The sequence below is a fragment of the Strigops habroptila genome, chromosome 2 (genome assembly GCF_004027225.2).
Source record: "Strigops habroptila isolate Jane chromosome 2, bStrHab1.2.pri, whole genome shotgun sequence".
Classification (NCBI taxonomy): domain Eukaryota; kingdom Metazoa; phylum Chordata; class Aves; order Psittaciformes; family Psittacidae; genus Strigops; species Strigops habroptila.
The window spans coordinates 89,496,585-89,522,309 of record NC_044278.2 but is presented as its reverse complement, the minus strand read 5'-3'; the positions used below and the strand labels follow the sequence as shown (position 1 = coordinate 89,522,309).

Here is a 25,725-nt window from a genome sequence, read left to right as displayed (position 1 = left end):
TTTTTTTTTTTTTTTTTTTTTTTTTTTTCCCCCTGTCTATAGAGTGAGTCAGAGAAGCGTTAGGAAGAAGCTGCAACTAATATCTGTGAAGGGAGGAACATGAGGCGGTAGTGAATGTGATTTGTTCCGCTGGATCTGACTCATCCAGCAGACACAAACATCTGCATTTCTGGATGTGCCCATTCATTTATTTCTGGTTGCTAAAAGAACCTGAAATATATTTAGTTGCCCTTGTCCAGTATTTGCCCATACACCGTGTCGAGGGGAGAGGGGGATGCATCTCGCGCTGCCGCCGCTCTTCCCCCTCTACCAAGATGCTCAGGGAGACTGTAAAGCTTGAAAAGACTGCAAAAAAATGCATCACACCAATCGCGGAACTGCATAGCTTTTAATATAAGCGAATTAGTTGATTAAAGAGGTCTCCCACTTTATTCAGCGCCAGGATTGTTTTCCCCTCTTTTCCCTCCCCTAAATGAAGAGGACTAGGCGGCAGTGTCATTGGAAGGAGATACTGAATAGAAAGAAAAGAGGCACTTGATAGCGGCCAGCCCTGTGAATACAGAGACTGTTTTCCTTTTAGCGAGAGGGCTTGTATGTCTCTTGTGTGTGTTGGCTTCTCTCTCCCCCTCCCCCCTTCCTTTCTCTCTCTCTCGCTCTCTCCCTTTCTATATTTTTTTTTTTTTTTTTTTTTTAATCTATGCGTCCAGCCATGGGGTTGCCCTGTTGCTTTCCTCTCGGCTGGAGAGAAAAGCAAACTGGAATTAAACTGCATCGAGAAAAGTGCAGCTCCTCAGACACGCATCCGCACACACGCATAGGCCACCCGGAGAGAAAGGATGTGGTGGTGGCGGCGGCTTACTGGCCTGTCTTAAAAGAAACCAAGTGTGCGTCTGATTGAGCACGACCTCTGATTTTCTATCAAAACATATATTTACTGTGGCTAGTGATGACGGTCAGATAATGGGTTTCTTATTTTTTTCCCCACAAAAGGACGAGTGGGAGGCTGGTAGTAAAGGGAGAGAAAGGAAACTACAAATCCGGGCCACTAGTTTTTGCGGTTTTGGGCTTTTTTTTTTTTCCCCCTGTTTTGTTTTTCCCTCTTGCCCTGCAATCCTCCTTCCCTCGCCTTCTGATTCGGGAGGGAAACTGTGAGGGTGTACGAGACAGAGAGGGGGAGAAATACCGACGGCAGCGAGATGCAGCTCTCCGGCCGCAAGCAAGCAAGATTAGATCTCTAAATGCAGCAAAACACTCCCTGAAAACCAACAACCCCCGCGGTGCAATCAGACATTTCACTGCCTCTCACTGCACAGGAAGAAGGCTTCAACAACACGCTGAGACTTTTTTTCCCCCTTTCTGTCTCTCTCCTATCCCTCCACTCCATCAACCTCATCGCAGGTGATGAGTAACAAATAAGCTTTTCTACCCCTGCTTACAGACCTGTGGCCACCCTCCTTTCCTATGTATATATAAATACACATATTTAAAAAAAACAATCTTTTTGATCGTTTTTTAGAAAAACAGCCACTGCCGCCGATTTTTTATTATTGTTATTATTTTTATTACCCTTTGTATATCTGCGGGATTCAAGGACCGGGAAACGCTTCACCTGCCAGGAGGAGAAGATCATTTGCAAATTTTCTGATTTTTTGGCAATCCTCCCACTGCGAAGTGGACAGCCCGAAGTATCTGCGAGGGACTCTAGAGCACGGCAAGCGCTTGCTGAAACGCTGCCGAAGCTGCTACTCCCCTTCCGCCCCCCCGCCTTCCTCCCCTCCCGATTGCTCCCTCCCTCTGAGCTACATGGTCTATTTGCTGCCTCTCATCCTGTGTCTCTGCAGATGCTTTAGAGCAACAGGTTCAGGAACTTAAAATACAGGAGTGGGGAGAGAGAAGGCAAAAAAAAAAAAAAAAAAGGAAACCAAAAAAAGAAAAAAAGAAAAATAAAAGAGAAGGAGACGACGGAGGAGGAAGAACAAACCCAGCGCAGGAGGCAGAGAAGACGGGGACAACCCTGGTCGCCGCTGCAGCTGCTGCCACCCCCACCCCTTCTCGGGGATGTACCTTTCCATTTGTTGCTTCTTCCTCTGCTGGGCTCCCGCCCTGTCGCTGAAGAACCTGAATTACTCGGTGCCGGAGGAGCAGGGAGCAGGCACGGTCATCGGGAACATCGGCCGCGATGCGCGGCTGGCAGCGGGCGCGGCGGGAGGCGGCATGCTGCCCGGGGAGCGCGGCGCTCCCGGCGGCGGCCCCGGCGGCCGCGGCCCCAAGCCCACCTTCCGGGTGTTGGAGAACTCAGCCCCACACCTCCTGGATGTGGACGGGGAGAGCGGGCTGCTGTACACCAAGCAGCGCATCGACCGCGAGGCGCTGTGCCGGCGCAGCACCAAGTGCCAGCTGTCCCTCGAGGTGTTCGCTAACGACCAGGAGATTTGCATGATCAAGGTGGAGATCCAGGACTTGAATGACAACGCACCAGCGTTCCCTTCTGACCAAGTGGACATGGACATCTCCGAAAATGCTGCGCCAGGCACCCGCTTCCCCCTCACCAGCGCCCACGACCCGGACGCTGGGGACAACGGGCTGCGCACCTACCTGCTCACCCGTGATGACTACGGCCTCTTCTCCCTAGATGTGAAGTCCCGAGGTGATGGCACAAAGTTTCCGGAGCTGGTCATCCAGAAGCCATTAGATCGTGAGGAGCAGAGCCACCACACCCTGGTGCTGACAGCACTGGACGGTGGTGACCCACCACGCTCAGGCACAGTGCAGATCAATGTGCGCCTCATTGACTCCAATGACAATAGCCCCATCTTTGAGGCAGCTTCCTATGTGGTAGAGCTGCCTGAGAATGCACCACTGGGCACTGCCGTCATTGACCTTAATGCCACTGATGCCGATGAGGGTACCAATGGAGAGGTGCTCTACTCTTTCAGTGGCTACGCACCTGAGCGCGTCCGCGACCTGTTTAGCATTGACCCGCAGAGTGGCCTCATCCGTGTCAAGGGCAACCTGGACTATGAGGAGAGTGGCCTCATTGAGATCGACGTCCAGGCTCGGGACCTGGGGCCCAATCCCATCCCTGCTCACTGCAAGGTCACTGTCCGCCTCATTGACCGCAATGACAATGCGCCCACCATTGGCTTTGTCTCCGTTCGCCAGGGAGCACTGAGTGAGGCTGCCCCACCGGGCACTGTCATTGCCCTGGTGCGGGTCACTGACCGAGACTCAGGCAAGAATGGGCAGCTCCAGTGCCGGGTGCTGGGCGGTGGTGGTGGACCAGGAGCTGTCCCTTTCACCCTGGAGGAGAACTATGACAACTTCTACACTGTTGTCACTGACCGGCCCCTGGACCGTGAGGCACAGGATGAGTACAATGTGACCATTGTGGCACGTGATGGGGGCAACCCCCCACTCAACTCCACGAAGTCGTTTTCCGTCCGAATCCTTGACGAGAATGACAACCCACCCCGCTTCAGCAAGAACCTCTATGTGTTGCAGGTCCCTGAGAACAACATCCCTGGAGAGTACCTGGGCTCTGTCTTGGCTCAGGACCCTGACCTGGGCCAAAATGGGACAGTCTCTTACTCCATTCTACCCGGGCATGTGGGAGATGTCTCCATCTACACCTATGTCTCCGTCAACCCCACCAATGGTGCTATCTATGCCCTGAGGAGCTTCAACTATGAGCAGACAAAGCACTTTGAGTTTCGCGTGCTGGCCAAAGACTCGGGTTCACCCCACCGCGAAAGCAATGCCACGGTGCGCGTCACCGTGCTCGATGTCAATGACAATGCACCCCTCATCATCCTGCCCGCCCTCATCAATGACACCGCTGAGCTGCAGGTGCCTCGCAATGCTGGGGTGGGCTACCCCGTGGGCACCGTCCATGCCCTGGACAGTGACTTTGGGGAGAGCGGACGCCTCACATATGAGATTGTGGAAGGCAATGAGGAGCACCTCTTTGAGATGGACCCCACTAGCGGTGAGATACGCACCTTGCACCCCTACTGGGAGGAGCTCAGCCCTGTTGCTGAACTGGTGGTAAAAGTCAGTGACCATGGCAAGCCCAGCCTCTCTGCAGTAGCCAAGCTCATCGTCAGGGCCTTGGCAGGGCCCCTGCCCGAGGCTGGCGAGCCACAGGTGAATGGCGAGCAGCATCGGCGACCACACTGGGACTTGTCGCTGCCCCTGATCGTGACGCTGAGCACTGTGTCCATCATCTTGCTGGCTGCCATGATCACTATTGCTGTGAAGTGCAAGCGAGAGAACAAGGAGATCCGCACCTATAACTGTCGCATTGCCGAGTATAGCCACCCTCAGCTGGGAGGAGGGGGAGGCAGTGGCGGGGGAGGAGCAGGCAGTGGCAGTGGAGGGGGCAAGGGCAAGAAGAAGAAGATCAGCAAGAATGACATTATGCTGGTGCCCAGTGAGGGCGAGGACAGCCGGGGCCCCCTCAATGTCATGAATGTGGTGAGCAGCCCATCCCTGGCCACCTCACCCATGTACTTTGACTACCAGACCCGCCTGCCCCTCAGCTCTCCCAGGTCAGAGGTGATGTACCTGAAGCCCGCCTCCAACAACCTGACTGTACCCCAGGGACATGTGGGCTGCCACACCAGCTTCACAGGGCAAGGGACTAACGCCAGCGAGGCTCCCCCGAGCCGGATGTCCATAATTCAGGTAGGAGACTTTTAGAATACCCTGGACCTCACTTTAGACACTAGTTTAACTTTACCTTTTGTCTGCAGTGAAATCTGCTTTAAGACACCACTGAAGGGACCAATACAAGTCACTAAAGAGAGGTGGACTTAATGAAAATGGAAAGAGACCACATCTGGTGGGTCTGGTTCTGTTGTCACACTGCTTTTTCCCATGGGATTCTCAAGTAAATGCCCACTGAAACAGTCACTGCAGTGTAAAAGAGGGGCATGTGAAAGCATAGGCAGGTGTTTAGTACATTTGGGGCATGCTGGGGTGTTTTCGCAGAAGACTGTCAGACAGAGGTGGGCGCTTCCACAGATTTCATTTCACTTTGGTTTGGGGTGGAGAAAGGGGAGGGTTTTTCTGAAGCAGTCATATTATCTGCAGTAACTAACAGGACGTGGGAGAAACTCTACATGCTGAGGACATCTATTGCAACAGTGTATTATAGCCCTGCAATCTATGTAAATATGAGCTATCTTTCCAAGATGTATGTTTTTAATTTTTTAAAATTTCTTTCTTTAGAATATATATCCATAAATATATTTTATTTGACACAGAACAGTATCATTTGGGCTCCATTGCCTCCTCCTCTCCCATAAACAACCAAACCTTAAGCACTGAAAATTCTGCTTAGTCAAGTAGAAAGAAAATGTATGTGGTGATTCCCTCCTATCCCCAAACGTTAACAGAACTCACATCCTGTCATAAAAACAGCAAACAACTAGTCACATTTCCAGTAGCCTGAGTCAATATTGATGATTGCTTTATAGTGAAAGACTTACATGCTCTGTCTTCTAGCAAGCTCATTTAGAAATTGCAGCTGGGCTGCATTCTGCTGCCAGTTATATCCACACTAATCCTCTATCGACTTTCCTGAATGTGACAAATGGCAGAATTTGGACCATTTGATATAGGGTGCTAATCAAAAGAATGATTTAATTTTTAGCAGGTAGTTTAAAAGTTCAAACTCAGAAGGTGTATTCCAGAGCAAGTGAACACGCAGAGTGAAGGTGAGGGCGGAATTTGGGTTTTCAGTTGATTAAATTGAAAGTATTGGCTTCATGATTAGTGCAGCTTAATTGTTCAAATACTACAGATATGTTCCAAAAGTGATTTTTAACATTTGGATTGAAAAGCAGGCTCTGGATAATGACTATTAAATATATTTGAAATGTCAGATCTGTTTTATCCTGTGGTTCTCCTAATATTGCCTGTTTCTGAGTCATAGAGGAATGAGCTGAGTGTATCAAGAAGTGACACAGACTCATTTTGTGTATGCAGCTAGTGAGAAAGGAAGTTGCACTGTAGACACTTGAATGTACCAAAAGAAAATTCATAATTCCTTGGAGTTATTGTACCCTGTGGGTCTATGAACACCGAAATGTTCTAGCTGCCAGCTGCTGCACCTACTGTTTTAAACTAAATAGAAAGTGGCCATTGGTAATTGGCAGGTTAAATAACCAAAATTCCAGTAACTGATGGCCTGTAAATTGAATATTTATAACTGTGAGAAAAAGAAAAAAAAAAAAAAAGAAAAAAGGCTATCTGCACAAGGTCAACTGTGAACTAATCCCTAATCTATCTATTGAGTTGTGTCACAGAAATAATTTCATTTTATGCCTATCGTGAATTTATGTTGCTATCAAATTGGGTGAGTGAAGCAATACTTAAAATCTGAAATTGATTTTAACAAAAAGTGACACTTCAGGAAAGGATTTAGGTTAGGGCACAACTGGAGATAATTTGATTTATAATTCATGTTTTAAAAAACAAATAACTTTCAATGACACTTATTTAAGTAATGTCAACTTTTTTACTGTACAATGGAGTTGTTAGAATGCTAAAAAAAACCTACCACATTTTTTTCTTACTGGACAAGTGTAATAGTTACTAAAAGACAGAAAAATTATAACTTTCCTACAACCATGTAATGTCCTATATAAAAGCAATTAATTCATGTATTGATGCTACTGAGTAGTAAAGATTCAATTGTAGTGTAAAATCCCTATGGAAAATATGATTCTTTTTTTCACAGTGTTCACTGTATAATATCACATCATGATTTTTTTTTTTTTTTTTCCTGACATCTATATAAAGCTAAAAGAGGAATTTCCTCCCTTAAAAAGGTGTGTTGTGGTTTCTATAAGAGTTTTCGTTTTGGACAACTGTGGAAAATGTTAACAGTAGCTCCTCACATTCACATACTGGTATACCTAATATTGTTTTTTTGCTTTCCCCTGTAATACCTGCAGAGTGTTTTGGAATGTTCAGGTGGTCCAGCCAGTAGATTAGGAATCATTTTTCTCTAGTCAACAACCTGTTCAAGCTAGTTATTGATATTATATTTTGTAGTTGTATTGACAAAACAAATACATAGTATGAACAGAGGAGTTTGCTTTCTACTTAGGAAAGGCCAGACTTACAGTAGTTCTATGGGAAAAATCCAATCCTCTTCACTAATAATTTTTCGTTACTAAAATACTTTCTGTATTCTCCATCTCCACATCTCTGGAGTAAATTTCGTATACAATTTGCTTTTAGAATGTAGACATTGCTTTGCGTCTGGTCCTGTGCTTTCTGCCTCATGTAAATTCAAACTGCAGACCTAGGGAGAAATAGCAAAGGATCAGTCCTCTCTTGGATCTACTATATCCTTAATCACTCCAGGAAACCTGTGGCTGGAGAAGTAAATTGCACAGTTAGGAATCAAAGTATAGCCAGTGGAAAAAAAGATATAGAATCCAAACAGCTGCTTTATCATCTCCTTTCATTAGTCACTTCAGAAAAGCAGTTTTCTTCCTCACTCCCAGTAAAGGAAAGGTAAACGTTATGTACGTGTTCTCCTAGTGAATATTCACTTTAGTTTTTCCAGATATATTACTGAACCACTATAATCTCACACTATAATAATTCATATGATGGAACTGCTTTTCTTCACTCTCATTTTCCTCAGCAAAGTCTTTAATGGCAGAATTTTCTAGCAGGAGCCTGTTATTAAAACTTTATGTTTATATATATACGTACATACTTATATATTCTATGTGTGTATATATATACACATGCTAAATATTATATTATTATTACTTAGTACATCCAGTTAGGTCTAATAAATATTTAAAACAAAATAAATAATTTCTTTCTTGTAAGATCTAAATTTTCTCACTCCTATTAGGAGTGCATAAACATTTTTTTTGCTTTGCTTACTAGTAAGAGCTAGTAAAGTCAATAGGCTATATGATTCCATTATTTCCTCATGAATAGTATTTTATTCTAACAGATAGCCCAATTTGTATCAATCAATACCTGTGGAGTAAAGTGTTACTTAGTGACTATGGGTTTCAGACTGACCCCAGACTGACAGAGGATGACCAGCAGCTGAATAAAATACTGCCAGATGTGTGTAAGAGAGGTGTAATTTGCCTCTCTTTAAGTGACTTATGTTACACATTAGTCACACAGTTTAACACTTGTGTGTTTACTCACCACTTTGTAGCATCCAGCTACATGCCATGGCTACATGTGTTACTATATGAATCAATGAACTTCTTCAGTACCATAAAATAAGGTAATTTAAATATGCATGCATACATGTATGTTTAAAATTTTGGATAGACAGCCAAGTTTGCTGTGCACCTTCAGCTTTTACTGGCATAAGAGACTTGCAAGTGCTTAAGGCCACTGAAAAGAGACCATTTGTGATTTGAGGCACACATGAGGTGGAAGTGTATGAAGAACAGTGTTTAGTACCATACTGGGAAGTTAGGACAGCTACACTTATAGCATGTTTTGTTGCTTTTAACTTCAGCAATCATATTCTAAGCATACTTTAGAAACAGTGCTTTCAAACACAAGTTTGTTAAAAATATTTAAATATAGGCCAGTGCTATACAATTGTCATTGCCAGATTCAAAATTCCATGTTACCTGTAATCACTAATGGTCCAAACTATTAATTTTTATTGGGGTGAAAAAAGAAGAAAGTGTGAGTAAATGGCACATGTACACGGCTGAAAGAAGATTTCTGTTTACTCTAGACTGTAAAGACTACTGGGTAAACTCTGTTCGTCTCATTCTGGTGAGTAAATCAAGCTGACCTATTCACCTGACTAAGAGAAACAGAATTTTGCTTTATTTTGAGGAGCAGACATTAGAAAAAGAAATATCATGTACTAAAATACACATGTATGTTCGTATTTCTCCTACCAAAAAGTTCTGAGTTAATCAGTTCACATTTACCTGGGTGGACAATTTCTTCTTGCAGGTTTCCAATAGACAAAAGAATGGATGGACAAAGTGAAACAAATAGTTTGTTTTAAACAGATAGAGTCTGGAAATAGGTTCCTCAAAGTGACATAACAGCAGTGTAAAAAAACTACATATGCAAGTAGTGTTGATCATCCTACAGATTATTTTATTATTATACTTGTGGTGCAACTTCGAGAGGTTTGTAAATATATCAGGAATGAGACAGGCCATGAATAAAGAAAACAGAGGTCACAGCTTTGCTGAACAACAGCTGGAAAAAAAAGACTGCGTTGCAAGGATGTCTCAAGCTGGGAACCACTGTAGCTGCTGTACTAGGCAGTCCCTGTAGCATTTTTAAGATAAAGTAGGTATCATTCTTCATACTTCAGGTGCCTGATGTTTCGGATGTGTGAACAGATTATTGTCAAATTCCAATACAGCTTCATTGCTAGGTGTCTAGTAGTACCTAAGAAGATAGAGTCTTCAGGGGAAATAAAAAACATAAGCTATATTAGCGCTGTTCTGTCTTTAGATATACTATTCCATGCTTTACTTTACTTTGAGAAACTTCAGCTCAGAAATTTCAAGATTGCAAAAAAGAAGTCTGCAGCTGCTGCAGTATAAGGAGAAGCAGCTTTCCTCACAGAAGATGCATTCATTCTCACTGATGTAAATTCCTATCTGAAAAAAGAGGTATTCATTATTTTGTTTTATATCTTCTGCTGCAAATGAAGAATATTATTCTCCCTCACTAGAGCTAGTTGAAGTTACATTTTGCATCAAAACAATACTGGGGCAGTTCTACACATTTGCAAGTTTGGAGGTTTGTACTTTATAATTCCCCGAATTTCACAGCGATGTATTCTAGGGCTGTATTTAAGGACGCTAAATTGTCATCAGATGAAACTTTAGAACTACCTGACTAAGATGCATTACAATAGCTTTTACAGTGTTTTACAAGGTTAGATGTCTTCCAAAATAACTCCTGTGAATGTTTGCATTGTGAAATAGTCTGCAGCTAGTACGATTTTGTGTTACATTGTACTGTAGCTTTAGTTTTACTTGTTCAGTGCAGTCAATACCAGGGTCATCTGTGTAAGAATTTCAGGACAGGATCTTTTCTATATTTTCATGAAGATACACTGCATAGTAACAGTGACACAAAGTACATACATTTTAGGACCAGGTCAGGCAACATGCTGTTCACTATGGCATCCACCCTGGCTGCTGATATAGGCAGAGGAAGCAGAATTGGGCTCCTGGCTTGTGTTACATTTGCTCTGGTCTTGATCTTGAGCTTCTTGCCAATACTGTTTATAGCAACACTATTTCAGAATGATCCTTCCTGATATATAGGTCCATATGAGATCTAAAGAATTTTCCAAGGTGAATTGTTGTATATTACAACAATAAGCATAATAGAGAAAAAGACAACATTAGAGTCTGAAGTAGAACACTGATATTATGAGGAAGAAAATTATATTGCCAGAACAGAAATTCTCATTAACCAATAAATTAAGAAATAATAACGTCTCCTTAGAACTTCCTGGTTTATAAAATGTGAGAGTAGAAAGAAATTTAGTGCAGTTACAATAAAACACATGAAGCAAGTCATTCAGGATTTGCTGGATCACAGCTCTTAATGGCTCTTAAAGTTGACTGAGTTTTCCTCATCTTAGTGCTCACTGCTGCTACCTATTTTAAATGGGAAAATCCGCACAAATTTGTGATTACCAGCGCAATTTTGATGACTGATTCCTTTGAAGAATTATCTTTTAACCAATAGATTTGGCTAGCTTTCCTGTTCCTTATCCACATTGATGATGGCCTGTTCTTACTTGTATTTCAGTCAACAGCATAATTTTGACTTCATCAACGATTTTAGTGGTTCAAGCGTAAGTTTGTGACTAAGAGCCTTGCAGAGTGCAGCGAAGAATAGTAATGATTGAGTCCTTTATTTTCAGATTTCAACTTTTTGTGATATTTTTTGTGATATTTTTGTGAAAATTTTCTTACGGCTTCTTCATAAAACAATTAGGAGAGTGTAATTTAGAAGATTTTGTAAACTATGATGTGAACTGTAATGTAGAATCATAGGATCATAGGTTGGAAAAAGACCTTTAAGATCTTCAAGACCAGCTGTTAACATAGCATAATTGCTGTGCAGCTAAAAGAAGAAATTAAAGACTCTATTAAACATATTGATGAACATACATTTTCAACATGTTTTCCTATATTTTGAGAATGTGCATGATATAACATTATTCTTAAAATTCAGGAAATATTGTTACAAGGAAAATTATAACTAGGTATGGGTAAAATAATTGCAAATATCACTTGGTATTAAGAAAGCATAGGTACACCTGGCTTCTCTAATGAGGCAAAAATGTCATTACAAATTATATTTCTTCCCAAGTCACAACATTTGGCTGTAAAACAGTTGGGATTTTGTTTTCAAATGTTTGGGTTTTTTTGTTTTCATTTTTTCCTTGGCATTTTTTATTCTTTTTCACTAATTTCCTCCCTAGGAAACATTAACATACTGAGTAATATTTAAACATACTTTTTAAAGATCCTGTTTTATTTCTCTTTTGTTGTTTCTACAAAAATTAAAATACCACATCAGATTAGTTTTAGGTGTCGCTATGTAAGACACTTATTCTTCATATAAAAAGTCTATGTGTATGGGTTGTTGCTTTCTCTCTGAAGAAAAACATATAGGATGCATGGCAGAGGTCTTGAGATACCTCTTCAAGACTGAGGAGTGGCCTGCGCGTGTAAAGGAAAGACATTTTGACACTAGACTAATATTTTCCAACAGGTAAGAATTTTCTGTGAAAATAACTTAAACAATGATTTGTTGGCCAGAGCAAGAAACACAGCTCTGTTTTTATCTTTATAAGTATAGAAGCAATCCTTTTGATGTCAAAAGGTCCAAAGTAGAGCAGTTGGGACAAATTTTTGCAGCATATAGCCTGAGGGCTTTATACTTTCAATTGTCCTTTCTACTTCAGCTGTAGAAGAGAAGTGGTGAAATTAATGCTAAAAGGTTCAAAAAATATAGGAAACAAGGGAAACTCTAAATGGACTGCAGGCTTTTACTTAAAAAGATGAAAAAAAAAGATACTAGGGAAGAGAGTGACAAAAATGATTTTTTGGGAAAAGTTCCTGGAGTTTAAGTGTTTCATTTGTTACGGTTTTAGGGGGTAACAAGGAGATTAACTAGTTGCTGCTTTTACTGATATGCATGACATGAAATGGAGTAGTGGGTTACAGCCTGCCATAAATCTTAGCCAGGGTTCGTTCTAAACCCTGGTAATTATTTTGATCATGGTCCTTTTTATGGGCAACCTTTGGTTTTAGAACTGCGTAGGCTTTTCTTTTTCTTTTTCCTTCTTTTTCTTTCTTTTTCTTTTTTTTTTTTTTTTTTTTTTTTTTTTTTTTTTTTTTTTCTTTTTTTTTTTTTTTTTTTTTTTTTTTTTTTTTTTTTTTTTTTTTTTTTTTTTTTTTTTTTTTTTTTTTTTTTTTTTTTTTTTTTTTTTTTTTTTTTTTTTTTTTTTTTTTTTTTCTTTTTTTTTTTTTTTTTTTTTTTTTTTTTTTTTTTTTTTTTTTTTTTTTTTTTTTTTTTTTTTTTTTTTTTTTTTTTTTTTTTTTTTTTTTTTTTTTTTTTTTTTTTTTTTTTTTTTTTTTTTTTTTTTTTTTTTTTTTTTTTTTTTTTTTTTTTTTTTTTTTTTTTTTTTTTTTTTTTTTTTTTTTTTTTTTTTTTTTTTTTTTTTTTTTTTTTTTTTTTTTTTTTTTTTTTTTTTTTTTTTTTTTTTTTTTTTTTTTTTTTTTTTTTTTTTTTTTCTTTTTCTTTTTCTTTTTTTTGGCAGAAGAAGATTCTGGATTATTACTGTAAATCCTATCAGAAAGGAAAAAAATAGATAAATTATTAAGCATTTTAGATAAATACACAATATGAAGTACTTACATTCAAGCACAAGAAAATTCATTGTGAATGTCACTGTAATTAGGATATTAGCCAGTGCTTTAATAACTCCTTGAGCAGTCATATATTTCTAGTTAAATCCCAAAGGCTGCTGATACAATTCCTGCTTATTAAGGTCCCACAACAGAACATCTCTTTCTTCTGCTGAATTGCTTCCACTAGTTAGTGGTGTTACCTGTGCAGAAAGGGTAGCAGAAGAGCAATTCACTTGCTTAAGATGAGAAGATAGCTCATTTTTTTCATCCATTGATATGTCCTCAAAATTGAGGATTTCTCTACATGTAAAGATATAACTGCATGGTTTCAGCCAATTGTTAGTGTTACTTGTACAGAGAGGCAGCACAAAGATCAATTTGCATCTCACTTTTGTACAGTGAGAGGATATCTCCTTTATTCACCCTCAAGACAGTCAGTCTCATGCTGATCTATTTTTAATTTAATTACTCTATAAGTGATCTACGCAAGTAAAATCCTTCAAGAGAACAGCATTTTCTTTTAGTCATAGACCTTTCTACTGGCTTTGTGATGTTTATATCAGATCAGAGTTCCACCAGTTCATAAAATACTTTTACATGTAATAGAAAAGTTTCTAATTACATCCTGTTCCTTGCTGGGTGGCTGCGTGCTGCAGTCTCCATGGCATGCCAAAGGAGGACTCTGAAGGGGAAAGGAAAAGCCTTGTTACAAGATAGAAATGCATAATTTCAGCTGTGTGGGTGGGACCTCTGATCAATGCATTGTAAGTTCTTGCAGTGATAGGCATGTGAAATTAGTTTCAGGCAGTGTTTCAGACTGTCTATTGATATATGTGCAACACGCTTGTATTTGTCTGTACTAGTTCTAGTGACACTATGATTACTAGTATTTGCAGTCCTTGCCCTGGAACACTTCCAGGCAGCTTTATTGCATTGAAATGGCTCTTACAGTTCATTGAGCATCCAGCATAACACTGCTGAATATGATTGGTGCGTTTGCATATATTTATTAAAAAAAAATCAGGCAGTTAAACTGCATAATTATGGGAAAATGAATCATAACAATAAAAGACCATTTAAGTTAACAAGCTTTGTGATCAAAGGATAAATACAGGTTGGATAAATGAGACTCTAGATGTAACTAATCTACATAAATAGGCTTTGGTCTGATTAGAGGAAAGGAATATATTAAAATAATCTAAACGTATTAAAAAAGCATTTTACTTCAGTACTTCTATAATGTCTAGTTTCATTTCATTATATTTTTAACATTTCTATTCAATAAAAATAGCTGTGTTCAGTGGTAAACTACTTTCAAGTGTTTTTATTTTTTTATTAACAATGTTTACAGTGCAAAGAAAATCTAAACTAACACAAGTAAACAAAAGTAACATCCTAAGTTTTCATTCTAGTTTGAATGCTTTGTGTGTCAAAAAAACATTTTTAATGTGTTATTTTTAAATTTTTTAGTGTTGCATGCAATGTATTTTGATTGGTTTTTAATTAAAGAAAAACATTAAAGGAAACATTTAAAGGACAATTTCTTGTTTACTGTCTTTATGAGCAGAGAGCAGCCTTTGTAGTGTTTGAAAGCTGGTGCATTAAAAATCAGTTTCAGTCTTCAAAGGTATAAACTCATGCTTGCTTTGTAGATATATACTGTTTTAAAATCATTGGAAGCACACTTGACAATTGCATTAAAAACAAAAGGTAAATAATGGCTTCATCAGAATTTGAAGGATTTTAATGTAATTTTAAAAATAGCTAAAGGATTTTTTATGGAGAGCAATGTTAACCACAATTGGTAGCTTTTAAATGCATAATTTGTTTCTAAAGAGTGTTAGCTGTATTCTTTTATTAATAGAATTTTGTTTTAAACTTCTGTTAGTGTTATTCTGTTGTTTTTAATGAGTGCCATAATTCAAACACAGAACATGTCAGTCAGTTTCTTTACTTTCTACATTTCTGTCTCATTCTTTGCTGATTGCTAAGCAACCACCTATGGTTAAGATTGTTTAGCTACAGCTCAGTTTAAAAAAAAAAAAAGGTGAGCTGGAGTGGGCTAAACAAATTTTCATCAAGTCTAATGAAAATATTTAAATTCTATAAAATTTTAAAGGTGACAAAGAAAACGCACCTCAGATTCAGCACTTAGGCTTTGTTCCTACTGGTATTGAGGAAAAGACTGTTTTTCCACAAATCTAGAAAGAGCAAGCTCATGTTCTTAATCCATGTGTAAGTAATTTTGGGCCTGTGGAAACTTATATATGTATAATTACATTAGTATTCTGTCTTTCAAGGCATCATCCTTAAAACACTCATTCAGTGAATATTTTAATTTAGGTCAATAGAACCACTGAATTAAATGGATCACTTATAGGAGCGGAGTTGCTGATGTGCGCAAGCATGTGCAGAATTCAGCCTAGAATCTGTTAGTCTGGGTAGCTGAACTGCTCCCTGTTGCTTCTCTCCTTTGCTTTACAAACACTGCAAAGCAGCAAAAGCTGTTCATTTCACTTAGCCTCCAACTGCATTCTCTAGTACTCTATTGAGATAGTCTTGATGTCTGAATATTTGGTATTTTTGCTTTTTCACATAGACTTGTGTAATTTGATATGCAGATTTGAAGATCATAAAAACAGTCCTGCTTTGATGATCATGAGCAAGATTATGCAGCCACAGCTATAAAGTACCAAGTGTGTTCTGATCTCTTCATCATGTCACTGGATCAAGTTACAATAAGAATATAGTGGAATTTAGAGTGCTTGGGAAATAATGAACTTACAAGCCTTTATTTTTAAAAAAAATGGAAGCCATGAAGCCTTAGAAAGTATTTAGATTTTCTAGATTATATGTCAGATAATAGAACTGTGTGTATGAATTCCTATGTCGAGATGAATAGATTAAGAGAGCAGCATACAACCAAAAAGAACTATCTAGATGGATAAAAGACATTATTAACAACCATCTGCATCTTTTTTTTTTTTTCCTCCCCTTAATATTGTGTATGATCTGTAGGTAGCTGTGTAACAGTATTTTGGAAGATACTGTCAATCCACACCTTTTGCTGCAATCTAGAAGGCATCAAGTTTAGAGGCAAATGTTGTTGTCATTTTTTTCCTGAGGCAAGAGCATAGGTAAGGAAGTATCTCATTTTCCACTTCATGGTGGAAGTCATACGTCTTGCTTAAAACTGTGTATCCTGTTATCAGATTTCAGGATTGAGAGTAATGATGAAAGGGAGATAGAAGTCATGTGACACGTGAGAATAATCAGCACTCAATTACTTTCATCAATGTTTTAGGTATTAAAAAACATATAAGCATTTGCATTTGTAGCTCAAGGGCAAGGGATATATCAGTCAGATTTGTAGCCACTGGGTGAAAAAGAGGGGAAATCAGAATGTTTTGTGTTATTTCTTTCAATGTGTAGTCTTCCTTTTGTCTAAATCTGTAAATGTATTTTCTCGTGTTCAAACCACTTGTAGCTTCTTATCAGGCTCAACAGGATACCGTATTGCAAGGGGCAGAATTAACTGGATACATTTAGTTTATTTTTTATTTATTGGCCATGATTGTACATGATATTTACCAACAGTATATGTCTCATTATTGCAACAATGTGACAGTAATAAAATAATAATTCCTTCAAGCATGAAATAACTCATTTTAAGTACTTTCCTGTGCTCATTTGTTTCAAACAGGACTCCAGAATTTTGGAGAACACTTTCATTTTCAGTTATTTTAAAATATATATAAACCACACACACTCTTTTCTTCATCCCTTGACACTGGCAAAGGAACCTTAGGAACGAGTAGCTGGATTTCCAGATTTTGACCTACTTGTTAGTCTACTTTACTTGAATGAAAATAAAGCAAGAGAAAACTGTTTCTATTAAGCAAATGTAGCTTCAGAAATTTTCGTTAGCACTGGCAAAGGTCTTTAGATAAATATAAAATACTTACAGTCATACTGGTCCTGCTGATACCAGCAAACGAAGAAATAGGCATACATGTTGAACAGCTGTCGGAGAAGACTTTAAATAAAGGAAAGGTTTTCTTCTGATTTAAATTTTGAGCCATAGGTTTTCTATAGTATTTTATAATAAAGACAATTACATCGTAATTTGGGTTAGAATGCACGCCCAGTTCCCCATCTCAAAACCCAATTTATTGCTACCTGTGGCTATTTCTATTAAAAAAGAAACATAATTACTATGAGTCTCAGCAGTCTAAGAGTAAATTTTTGCAATTACAATACCTCCCTTGGGCAGATGTGTGAAAATGGCAGATTAATTCCTGCCAGTATTTGTCTCTTCCTTGCACATTCTTAAGGTTGCTGGTACCTTAGATTATAATTATATTGGTGCTGTTTGTTATGCTGTGGTTCAGGTTAAAGCAGCAACCTTATTATAAACCTTTAGGAATTGGACTCTATGCCATTACCTTGGAAAGTCTCTACATTGAAGTTTGATAGTACAAAGTCCTAGGAGTAAGATCCCAATCCTATTTTAATGGAAAATGAATGAGATGGATCTTAATCTTACCATATTTTAGGAGGGCATTTTGTGTTTTATTACTCTATGCCCGAGAAGATTTAAACAAAATCAACAAACTCAAGTTTACTCACTCCTAGGAATTTACAGTGAAGTTAATATAGTTGCATGTGAACTGAAGACCATACACAGTCCCTTAGTATTTTATGGCTTTTGTTTTATTCCCAATGACATTATGGTGTGTTTGTTTAGGAAGAAACACGGGTAAGTTTAAGATGGTCCTAAAATTAATGTAAATTAAATTCCACAGAAATAATTTAATTCATCTCTTTATGGGCTTTTCTACATGAAACAATTTTTGAGGGCATATGTGTAGAATAATTGCGTCCAAAGGCTCCACTCCCAGAGATCACTTTCAGCAGTTATGCCCCTAACTCCATGTTGAATTCCAGTGAACTTGGAAGTTGGTGTGGCTTCATGAGGGCTCATGATCCACCTGCAGGGAGCAGCATTAGTCTGTGTTACACATTACCCAGTTTGAATATTCAGGAAGAGCAGTGTGAACAGTCTTAACAAATTATTTCCCCCCCTTTGTGTGAGTTTTTGTTTTGGAATTTCTTGCACTGTACCTGTCGTATTTTCATTTCTTTTTCCCATTTTGAAAGAGGTTTCCACACACTGTTTCCAAATGCTGGCTTGGGGAATTTTGTGATATGGACATTATTTAGACATAAATAAATTAGACATTATTATTTTGTGATATGGACATTATTCCAGGCTGTGATCCTGGAATCTTTGCAGAGAACATTTCTTATGTTCATCTTCTTTATTTTAACAGCAAAATCTGATTTTAGAGTCTCGATATGGCAAGCTGTAATGAAAAGGGTAATCCAGAACTTTTTTTCCCAGGCTTTTAAGAATTTACAGGTCGAAGTCAGCCTTTAAATACCTATGAGTTTATAGATTACCTGCGGCAATCCCTAGATAAGGGGGTGTTATGTTCTAGATGAGGTGATCCTATCGAGAAAGGTAACTATTTTTTTCACTTTTTCTGAATCAACTTAGAGAGTCCTGTATGAAGACATTGCAGTCAGTTAACACTGAAGTGACAGAGTTGTGGATGGATATGCAAAGCCCTATAGCAGAAAGGCCTTGTTTTTCTCTGTCCAAGCCTACTTGACCACTGGTACTATATTCATGGTGTACTTGATCAAACTTTACTTTTTATGAGGTGCTTCATCATAGACGCATGACTGTTATGGCTTTAAAATATGTTTAGGGACAGAAGCTCTTGCTATATTTGTGCAAGCCTAAATTATTTATCTTATGTCACAAATAATAAATCAACTCATCACCATTTTACAGTTGAAAATCTCCTTGCACAGGCATGTGAGGTTGTAAAGTTTGATGATCTACTATTCTGTCATACATTCAGCCATTATTTTGGCAGCATATTTAGTGGTGTGTCTTTTTCTAGTGCTAAGAGGAAATAATTATGCCACAGTATTTATGTGAAAACAGGGCTTTGTATCCTGTCTCAAAATGTTTATAGAATACCTTGTTGGGGATTTTAACAAGATGTTAAAATACAGAGTTGCATGACCTAGGTAAAAAATTAGACAGATTGTAATAATGTAAGTTTTAACATCTGTGATTTTCTTCCTAAGGAATTTAAGGCAATCATTGCTTTTCAGAGGAACGATTATAGGAAGAGAAAGGGGATAAGGTTAAAGCTTTAAAAGAAAGGAGGTGATCTAGATTTACCCCTGTTCTTCTGGCTGTCACCTAGGAAGAAAGCTTCAGTGTTTCTTGTAATGTGTTTTCTGTGCAGGCATTGTGTTTTCAGAACCAAGTCCTGATCTATCTTTGCTGTTAATTTTATTCACTCTGTACTGAGGAAACACAGACCTGGAGTCTTGTGCCACATACAATGTTTGCTGCTTAGCTAATCACCTTTCCCTGTCACTGCCATTACAAATCTGTTTACATGGAGCATACAACATATGTATCATCTGTGGAAATGTAGCACACTATGTAAAGACTTGCTTATCCCATAATTAAAGTAAGCAGACTGATCCAAAGGCTACTGAAACCAATTTGAAAACATCCATTGATTTCAGCAGACCTCAGGTCATGGCTTGTGGGAGTTTTATTGTTGCCTTTAGTGAGAGTGTGGGTTGGACAGAAGAAGGTAAACATAGTGGATAGATGCTAACAGAAACTTAACAGATTTAAAATACCCAGTGTCTCTGTTTCCACTTGATAAATATTATGAGTACAAAACAGTTTGTCAGTGTTAAAAGGCTATAATTCGATTTCCTTCTCCACTATATAGTAGTGCCGTGTTTATAAGCTTTTATCTGTTCAGAAAACATTTGTGATATGTTGCTCTTAGAAACAGGAAAAAAGCAGTGGTAATAGGACAAATTCTACAGAAATTACTGGCTTCACTGGGAATTCCTGCTGAGTAAGGCCTTTCAGATATGTCTCAAAATTAAAAATAAAATGCCAGGAGCTTGCAATTGTACTGTAGAATCCGTGTGCATAAAAGAAAGAAAAGGTTGTTTTCATATGGAAAAAAGGGTTATAAACACAAGGGCAGAAAAACATTCTTGAAATTATAACAAATACTTTGATCATCTTCTTAAATTTCAAGGCACTATTTTTTAAAGTTTCCCTCTAATTTTAATGTCTTTATTTCTAGACTTCACATTTAACATGTAGATTGGAATGAAAAAAAAACCAAAACCCCACAAATGCTATCAAAGATACACTTCCAAAAGTATCGTTATTTTGAGTTTATGGTGTGGTATTCTTAGAATAACCTGGATATGGTGATATGTGGAGATTTCATTCTAGTTAACTAATTTTAATTGAGTCTGTTGTGCAGTAAACATAATATTTGTTAGGAATACTAAGGTAGACTCAACATGGTGGGAGCCATAGATAACAGATGCATTAAAGTGTTTCAAATTCAATCATTAGATTTCATTGCACCCATCTGTTACCAGAAAACATAATTGGCAACTTGATTCATTGACCTTTAACTGTCATTTTAGACCATGGGGTTTTTTTAAATCCATATTTTCAAGTTAGACCTAGAGAGTTAATTCGATAAGGGACATGCTCAGTACATTTTAATGCAATTACTTTTTTTTTTTTTTGTCCTTTTTTTGGTAATATAGTCAGGTTTAATGGTCTGTTGTATATTCTGCTAATCCAGTCAAAGTAGTTATTTAATATTGAATATGGTTAAAAGCAACTAATGTTCAACTTCATTAACGCTTCTATTAAATAGGCGGCTTGCTGATCTTCTACTATTTTTTATGCACAAGCTACTACCTCTTATTAATTATTTCCAGGGGTTTCTGTTACACTAGTATTGTACTTACAAGCTTCAATTCCACCAAGATTACACAGCACATTACAAAACTATGGAGTCCTTAATATTTTGTTCCTAAAATGTGTTTTTTCTCTTTATTTTTATTTTCTGGAAAGGATATTATCTTGTGCAGGTGAGGTGGAGTGCATACATCTCTTAGCTAGTTCTGTATGTGTGGCACACAAGTAGACTGTCTTATAAAATTACAGCATTACTTAGAGCAAGCAGGAAACAACATGATAAATGAGGGTGATTTAATGTTTTCTCAGCAATGGTAAACAATTATACTATTCTGTTATCTGAAGTTTATGTAATGGAAAAAAAGTGATTACAGGTGTTTCTTTACAAAACAGGATACAATTCCTGAAATGTTTATGTAATATAGAGACAGATGTATGTAACCTAACCTTATAATCCCATTTCACAGCTTTCCCATATACTGGGAGCTCGATAAACAGGAAGCCGATTATATTGGCAGTATAACTCCATTAATAGGATTCAGATTTGCCTTATTGACAAGCCAATACTGTTAATATGATCCAGTATATTAAATTGACAGGAAAACTGGAGCGATAGAATGTATCTGCAGCCTAATTGACAGGGAAGCTCTTTCAAAAGGTTCTTAATGTGTTTTTTATTGACTGAGTAGCTTCAGTAAGTACATATCACTGGTGAACAGTGTAAATATATTGGATGCAACTGTACTAGCAGATTCAGGTGAAGCAGTTATTCTGTTTTCCCATACTTTCATCTTTACTTTGATATAAGCTGTATCAAGCTCTCTTGTAAGATCTTCACAAATGCCTCTTAAAGCACCAGTCTAACTGTTCATAATGCTCACTGGCATTTGACAAGTTGTGAATTATTTTAGAAGTGTTTATAATTTTTAAATGAATAGAGGCAATACAGAACAATGCAATAATGTGTCATGAATTTCATTATGTTTATTTATTGATGCTGTGATAGCAGAAGCAGAGTTATTGTACTTTCAACTCTAGCTTTTTATGTGGTGTGATGTTTGGCACCACTTCCTAAGTTCTGATCTTGCACCTTCTCCAAAAAGTACTTCATCTTAAGAACTCATACTGCAATTATTTTTTTCTAGTCCCATTTGACAACTTCACTTTCTCTTTCCAGACCATGTTAATTTCATTAGATACTTGAATTTCATGTTTTTTGAGTGCAAAATAAAATGAGGCTCAGAAAACTGGAACTATTGTGAAGCAAACAGCAATTTGAGGTTTTGGTCCAGGGAAAATTTTCTTGATTCCCCTTTCAGTAGAAGGAGGTTTTGGGTTCAGCTTCCACATTTTTTCCTAGTCCCCAGAGACAAGTTATTCCTTAAACATATCTGCTCTGGCAGAGGAGTTGAGGAGTTGAGTTCCCCATCAACAAAGAGGCAAACTAGCTCCTGAAAAGCTTCAATATTTTATTTTGTATCAGAAAATCTGATCAGGGTCTGGTCCTATCCCTTCTTCTAAGTGTCTTTTAATTCTAATTTTTTACCTAGGTCACTTAAAAATATGTCTGTTTATGACCTTTTTAGTTGCTTCAGTCTTCAGGCTTGGTGCAGCCATCAGGTGAGAGGAGCTCACTGGCCTTATGCATCTAACACTTGCACTGTATTAAAATCCCTTCAGTCTAAGCTTCTGTCTTCTTTTGTGTCTTTTGCATTTAAGAGTAAACTCTTTTAAAAAATTTAAGAAATAATTGTTTTCATTAAGCCAGTAGTACAAACAACTGAAATGCCTTGAATACCTTAGTATTGAAAGGTTGCGCAATAAATGAATGATAATTTGTTTTGGTAACAAACCATCGTAGCTTGCTAAGAGAAAACAGTACATGGACTAGGCATTTATTATCGCGAGAATCTGCACTCCTTCACTTACAGGAAAGGATGGTAGTCTCTGTTCCCAGAGTTTCAACTTTTCAGAAGTCACTTCCAATAATTCGGACTGAGTAGCTCAAGACCTCTTTCAGTTTTGCTCACAGTTTTGCTTTTGTCAGTCAAGAAAAAGAGAAAACATGAGCCACCAACACTCTTCAGTAAAGAGTACAGCAGTCTGGTGAACGATACTGCCTTGTGCATCTGACTGCTTTTTTTTCCCTGTGTTTTTAATTTGCTTTTGAAGAATGTTACATGTGTCAGAAATTCACATAAACACACTGTAGGTCTTTTAACATCAAAATACACATTTTGCAGCAAGTTCAAAACTTCCCAAATATGTACATATCACTTATTATCAATTAGAGTGGAGAGCACATATTACGACAAGATTTGTTAATACAGCCTATTTCATTTTGTCTTTCAAAAAGGTAGAATAACTTATTAGAAGTTTATGCCCATTTTTTGGGGGGGTGTGTGGGGTTGATTTTTTTTTGTTTGTTTTTTGTGGGTTTTTTTTCTTTGCTATTGGGCTAATGCAATTTTTTAATGAAGTAAGTCTTGTGCAATGAAAAACTGCTGCTTCAGGCTAAGTATATACACTCACTGGCAGTCTTATACTGAGGAGTCTTTGTGAAAAAATGTACTATGTCGAACCCAAAGTGTTCCTAACAAAATAAAGAAAATTGTCTGCTCTTTCAAAACTAGATTTGTCAGAATACAATTCTTTTGTCTTCAGAAGTGATTCCCATTATAGAAGATCTTTATACATGGGGGAAGGTGGACTACTTGGAATTAAGGTTTTCAAGAAAAGACACAGAAGATGCTTGAGCTAGATACTAAGTGGCAGTCTGATGAAGGGGAGAGATGTTTCATTTAATTTTTGCATTTAATTTTTAATTAAAAAGAAGTTAAAGTCAGCAGAGACATTTTGCTTTATTATAGTTCCACGTATGAACACCTTCTAAGATGGAGTTGCATTGAATCATTTCTCAAAATGTGATACTTGGTCTTGTAATTCTGAGAAAAAATTATCAATATTCTAGTAGTCTAGTATTCATAAATCTGATTAATGTCTGAGTCTTTTTTTTATATTTTAAAATACATCTTTCTCTAGTATGACAATTATTGCTGGGCATAATTTGACAAGAACACTGAAATATTGCATTTCTCTCTCTCCCCCCCTTTTCTATATTACTTTTTCCATCTTTACAGTCATGTTGATTTTAAGATTTTTTTTTTTTTTTTTTTTTTGGAGACATACCTGTCAAATTGAGAACTTTTTCTTTTATTTTCTCTGATTTTATTCGAACAGGATGGAACACACCAAAGAGTAGTAGAAATCTCCAGAATTGTGGTGTAACAAAATTTTTTATTGAAAAGAAAGAAAGGGATATAGCTAGAACACTCTAAGTTTTAATAGCCAGCCTGCTTTTTATACAAATTCTCCAAAGTAGAAGCCCTATCAAGTCCTCTAATGTTGTCTTAATGAGCAGTAGTAGAATTCCTGAAATCTGATTAAACAAAAACATTTCAGCAGAAGTAAACACATACACGTTGTGAACACGCATTTATGGAAAAAGAAAAAGGAAAAGAGATTAATGTATCCCACTGCTAAAAATATTCCCCATAATTCATTGTGTAATACTTTTCTGAGGCTGATTCAAACTGTTGTTTTCGGTTTTTTTTTTTTCTCTTAAGAGATTATTTAAGGTTAATGGATCCTGTGAGGAATTTATTTCTGATACTCTGGTTTTTGCCTTAATTTTTCATTTTCTTTTCTCTAAATGAAACTTTTGGAAATCACACCCACTCTAGAATTAATTAGTAGAACCTTAACAGTTGACTTTCAAACTTCTGAATGGCTTTATTTTGAATTTATAAAATTCAGTATTCCAAATTCACCATATAAGAGCAATACTTAGCAAAAATTATAGTTTATTTAGGCCCCTGTGATCTTATGCAAGCCCTAACACACCTAATAGAATGAATGGTTTTATAGATAGTTGACGATAGCACTTAAAGGATGTTCTACATGTTGTTTATGCAAACACTGGCTGGTAAATAATTTTTCAAGTTAATTATTAGACTGAAGTAATTATATTGTCACATCTGAAACTTCATACCAGTAAAAGTATATTTTGCACAGGTTTAATTTTTCTGTCCTTTTACTTTTCTCCTGCTCAACTTCCTGACAAAAAAATTAACATGATCGAACTGTAAGATATTTTCTTTTTTAAACTTTGGCAGCTTTTGAAAGGTTTGTATGTGTTCTGATCTCTTTCAAAATGACATTTTTTTAGGAGATTCATCAGTCTGAGAAAGCTGTACTAAAAATATATACGGAATTCCTCAGGATTTTTTCTGCAACGTCACAGTAATGGCAGTGTTCCTAAAAATTCAGATTTACTCTAGGGTCACACATAAGGACAGATGGAAGAAAGCATTTTTAAGTAGCCTTTGTAGCAACTTCTAAAAAGTATATCTGCTGAATGGTTTAACAGCATACTCTCACTGGAGAGACTGGTTCCATTAATCTGTGAAAATGAACCACAAAACCAGGATCTCTTCTCTGTTGGAGCTACAGACATATGGATATATGTGATTGACATCACAGACTTTCATTCTCCATTATCTCACCAGGGCAGTGGACAGTTTTACTTTTGCTTTAGCTCTAGAGACCTCTTGTCCTAGTATGTTTTCTTCCTACTGGAAAACTTGTGTTTTAGTAGCTAGTGACCTAATTGATACTCCAGTCCTCAGCTTTGGATCACAGAAAAAGAAAACATGTCTTTGATGTTTAAATTCTTAGAGCTGGATTGTTTCTGGAGGAGGGTGAGGATGGAGTTTGCGTTATTTTGTTCTTCAGGAGGTTAACAGTGCTGGAATTTGAGTAATTTTTTTTTATTTCTTAGGAGATTTTAATTCTATGTAAATCACTTCTGATATAATGCATCTTACTAAGCTTTAGCTATTACACTGAACATCTCACTGGTCATTTAGATTCCCCTATAGTTACTGGTGAAAGTAATTTCCAGGAACAGTATGT

At 37.4% G+C, this 25,725-nt stretch overlaps 1 protein-coding gene across 6 annotated transcripts in view; it reads left to right on the top strand.

Annotated features, from left to right (window-relative positions):
- The window catches only part of PCDH17 (protocadherin 17), a 100,170-nt gene that overhangs the window by 688 nt on the left and 73,757 nt on the right, over nt 1-25,725 (top strand). For 4 of the 6 annotated variants that reach the window (XM_030476322.2, XM_030476320.2, XM_030476325.1 and 1 more), the window contains exon 2: nt 1,592-4,683. In XM_030476322.2, coding sequence (XP_030332182.1) covers nt 2,059-4,683 — 2,625 coding nt within the window. In that variant the 5' untranslated portion in view covers nt 1,592-2,058. Of the gene's footprint in view, nt 1-42; nt 4,684-25,725 lie in introns of all 6 variants that reach the window. The other 2 variants (XM_030476324.1, XM_030476321.1) reach the window with 1 other exon arrangement.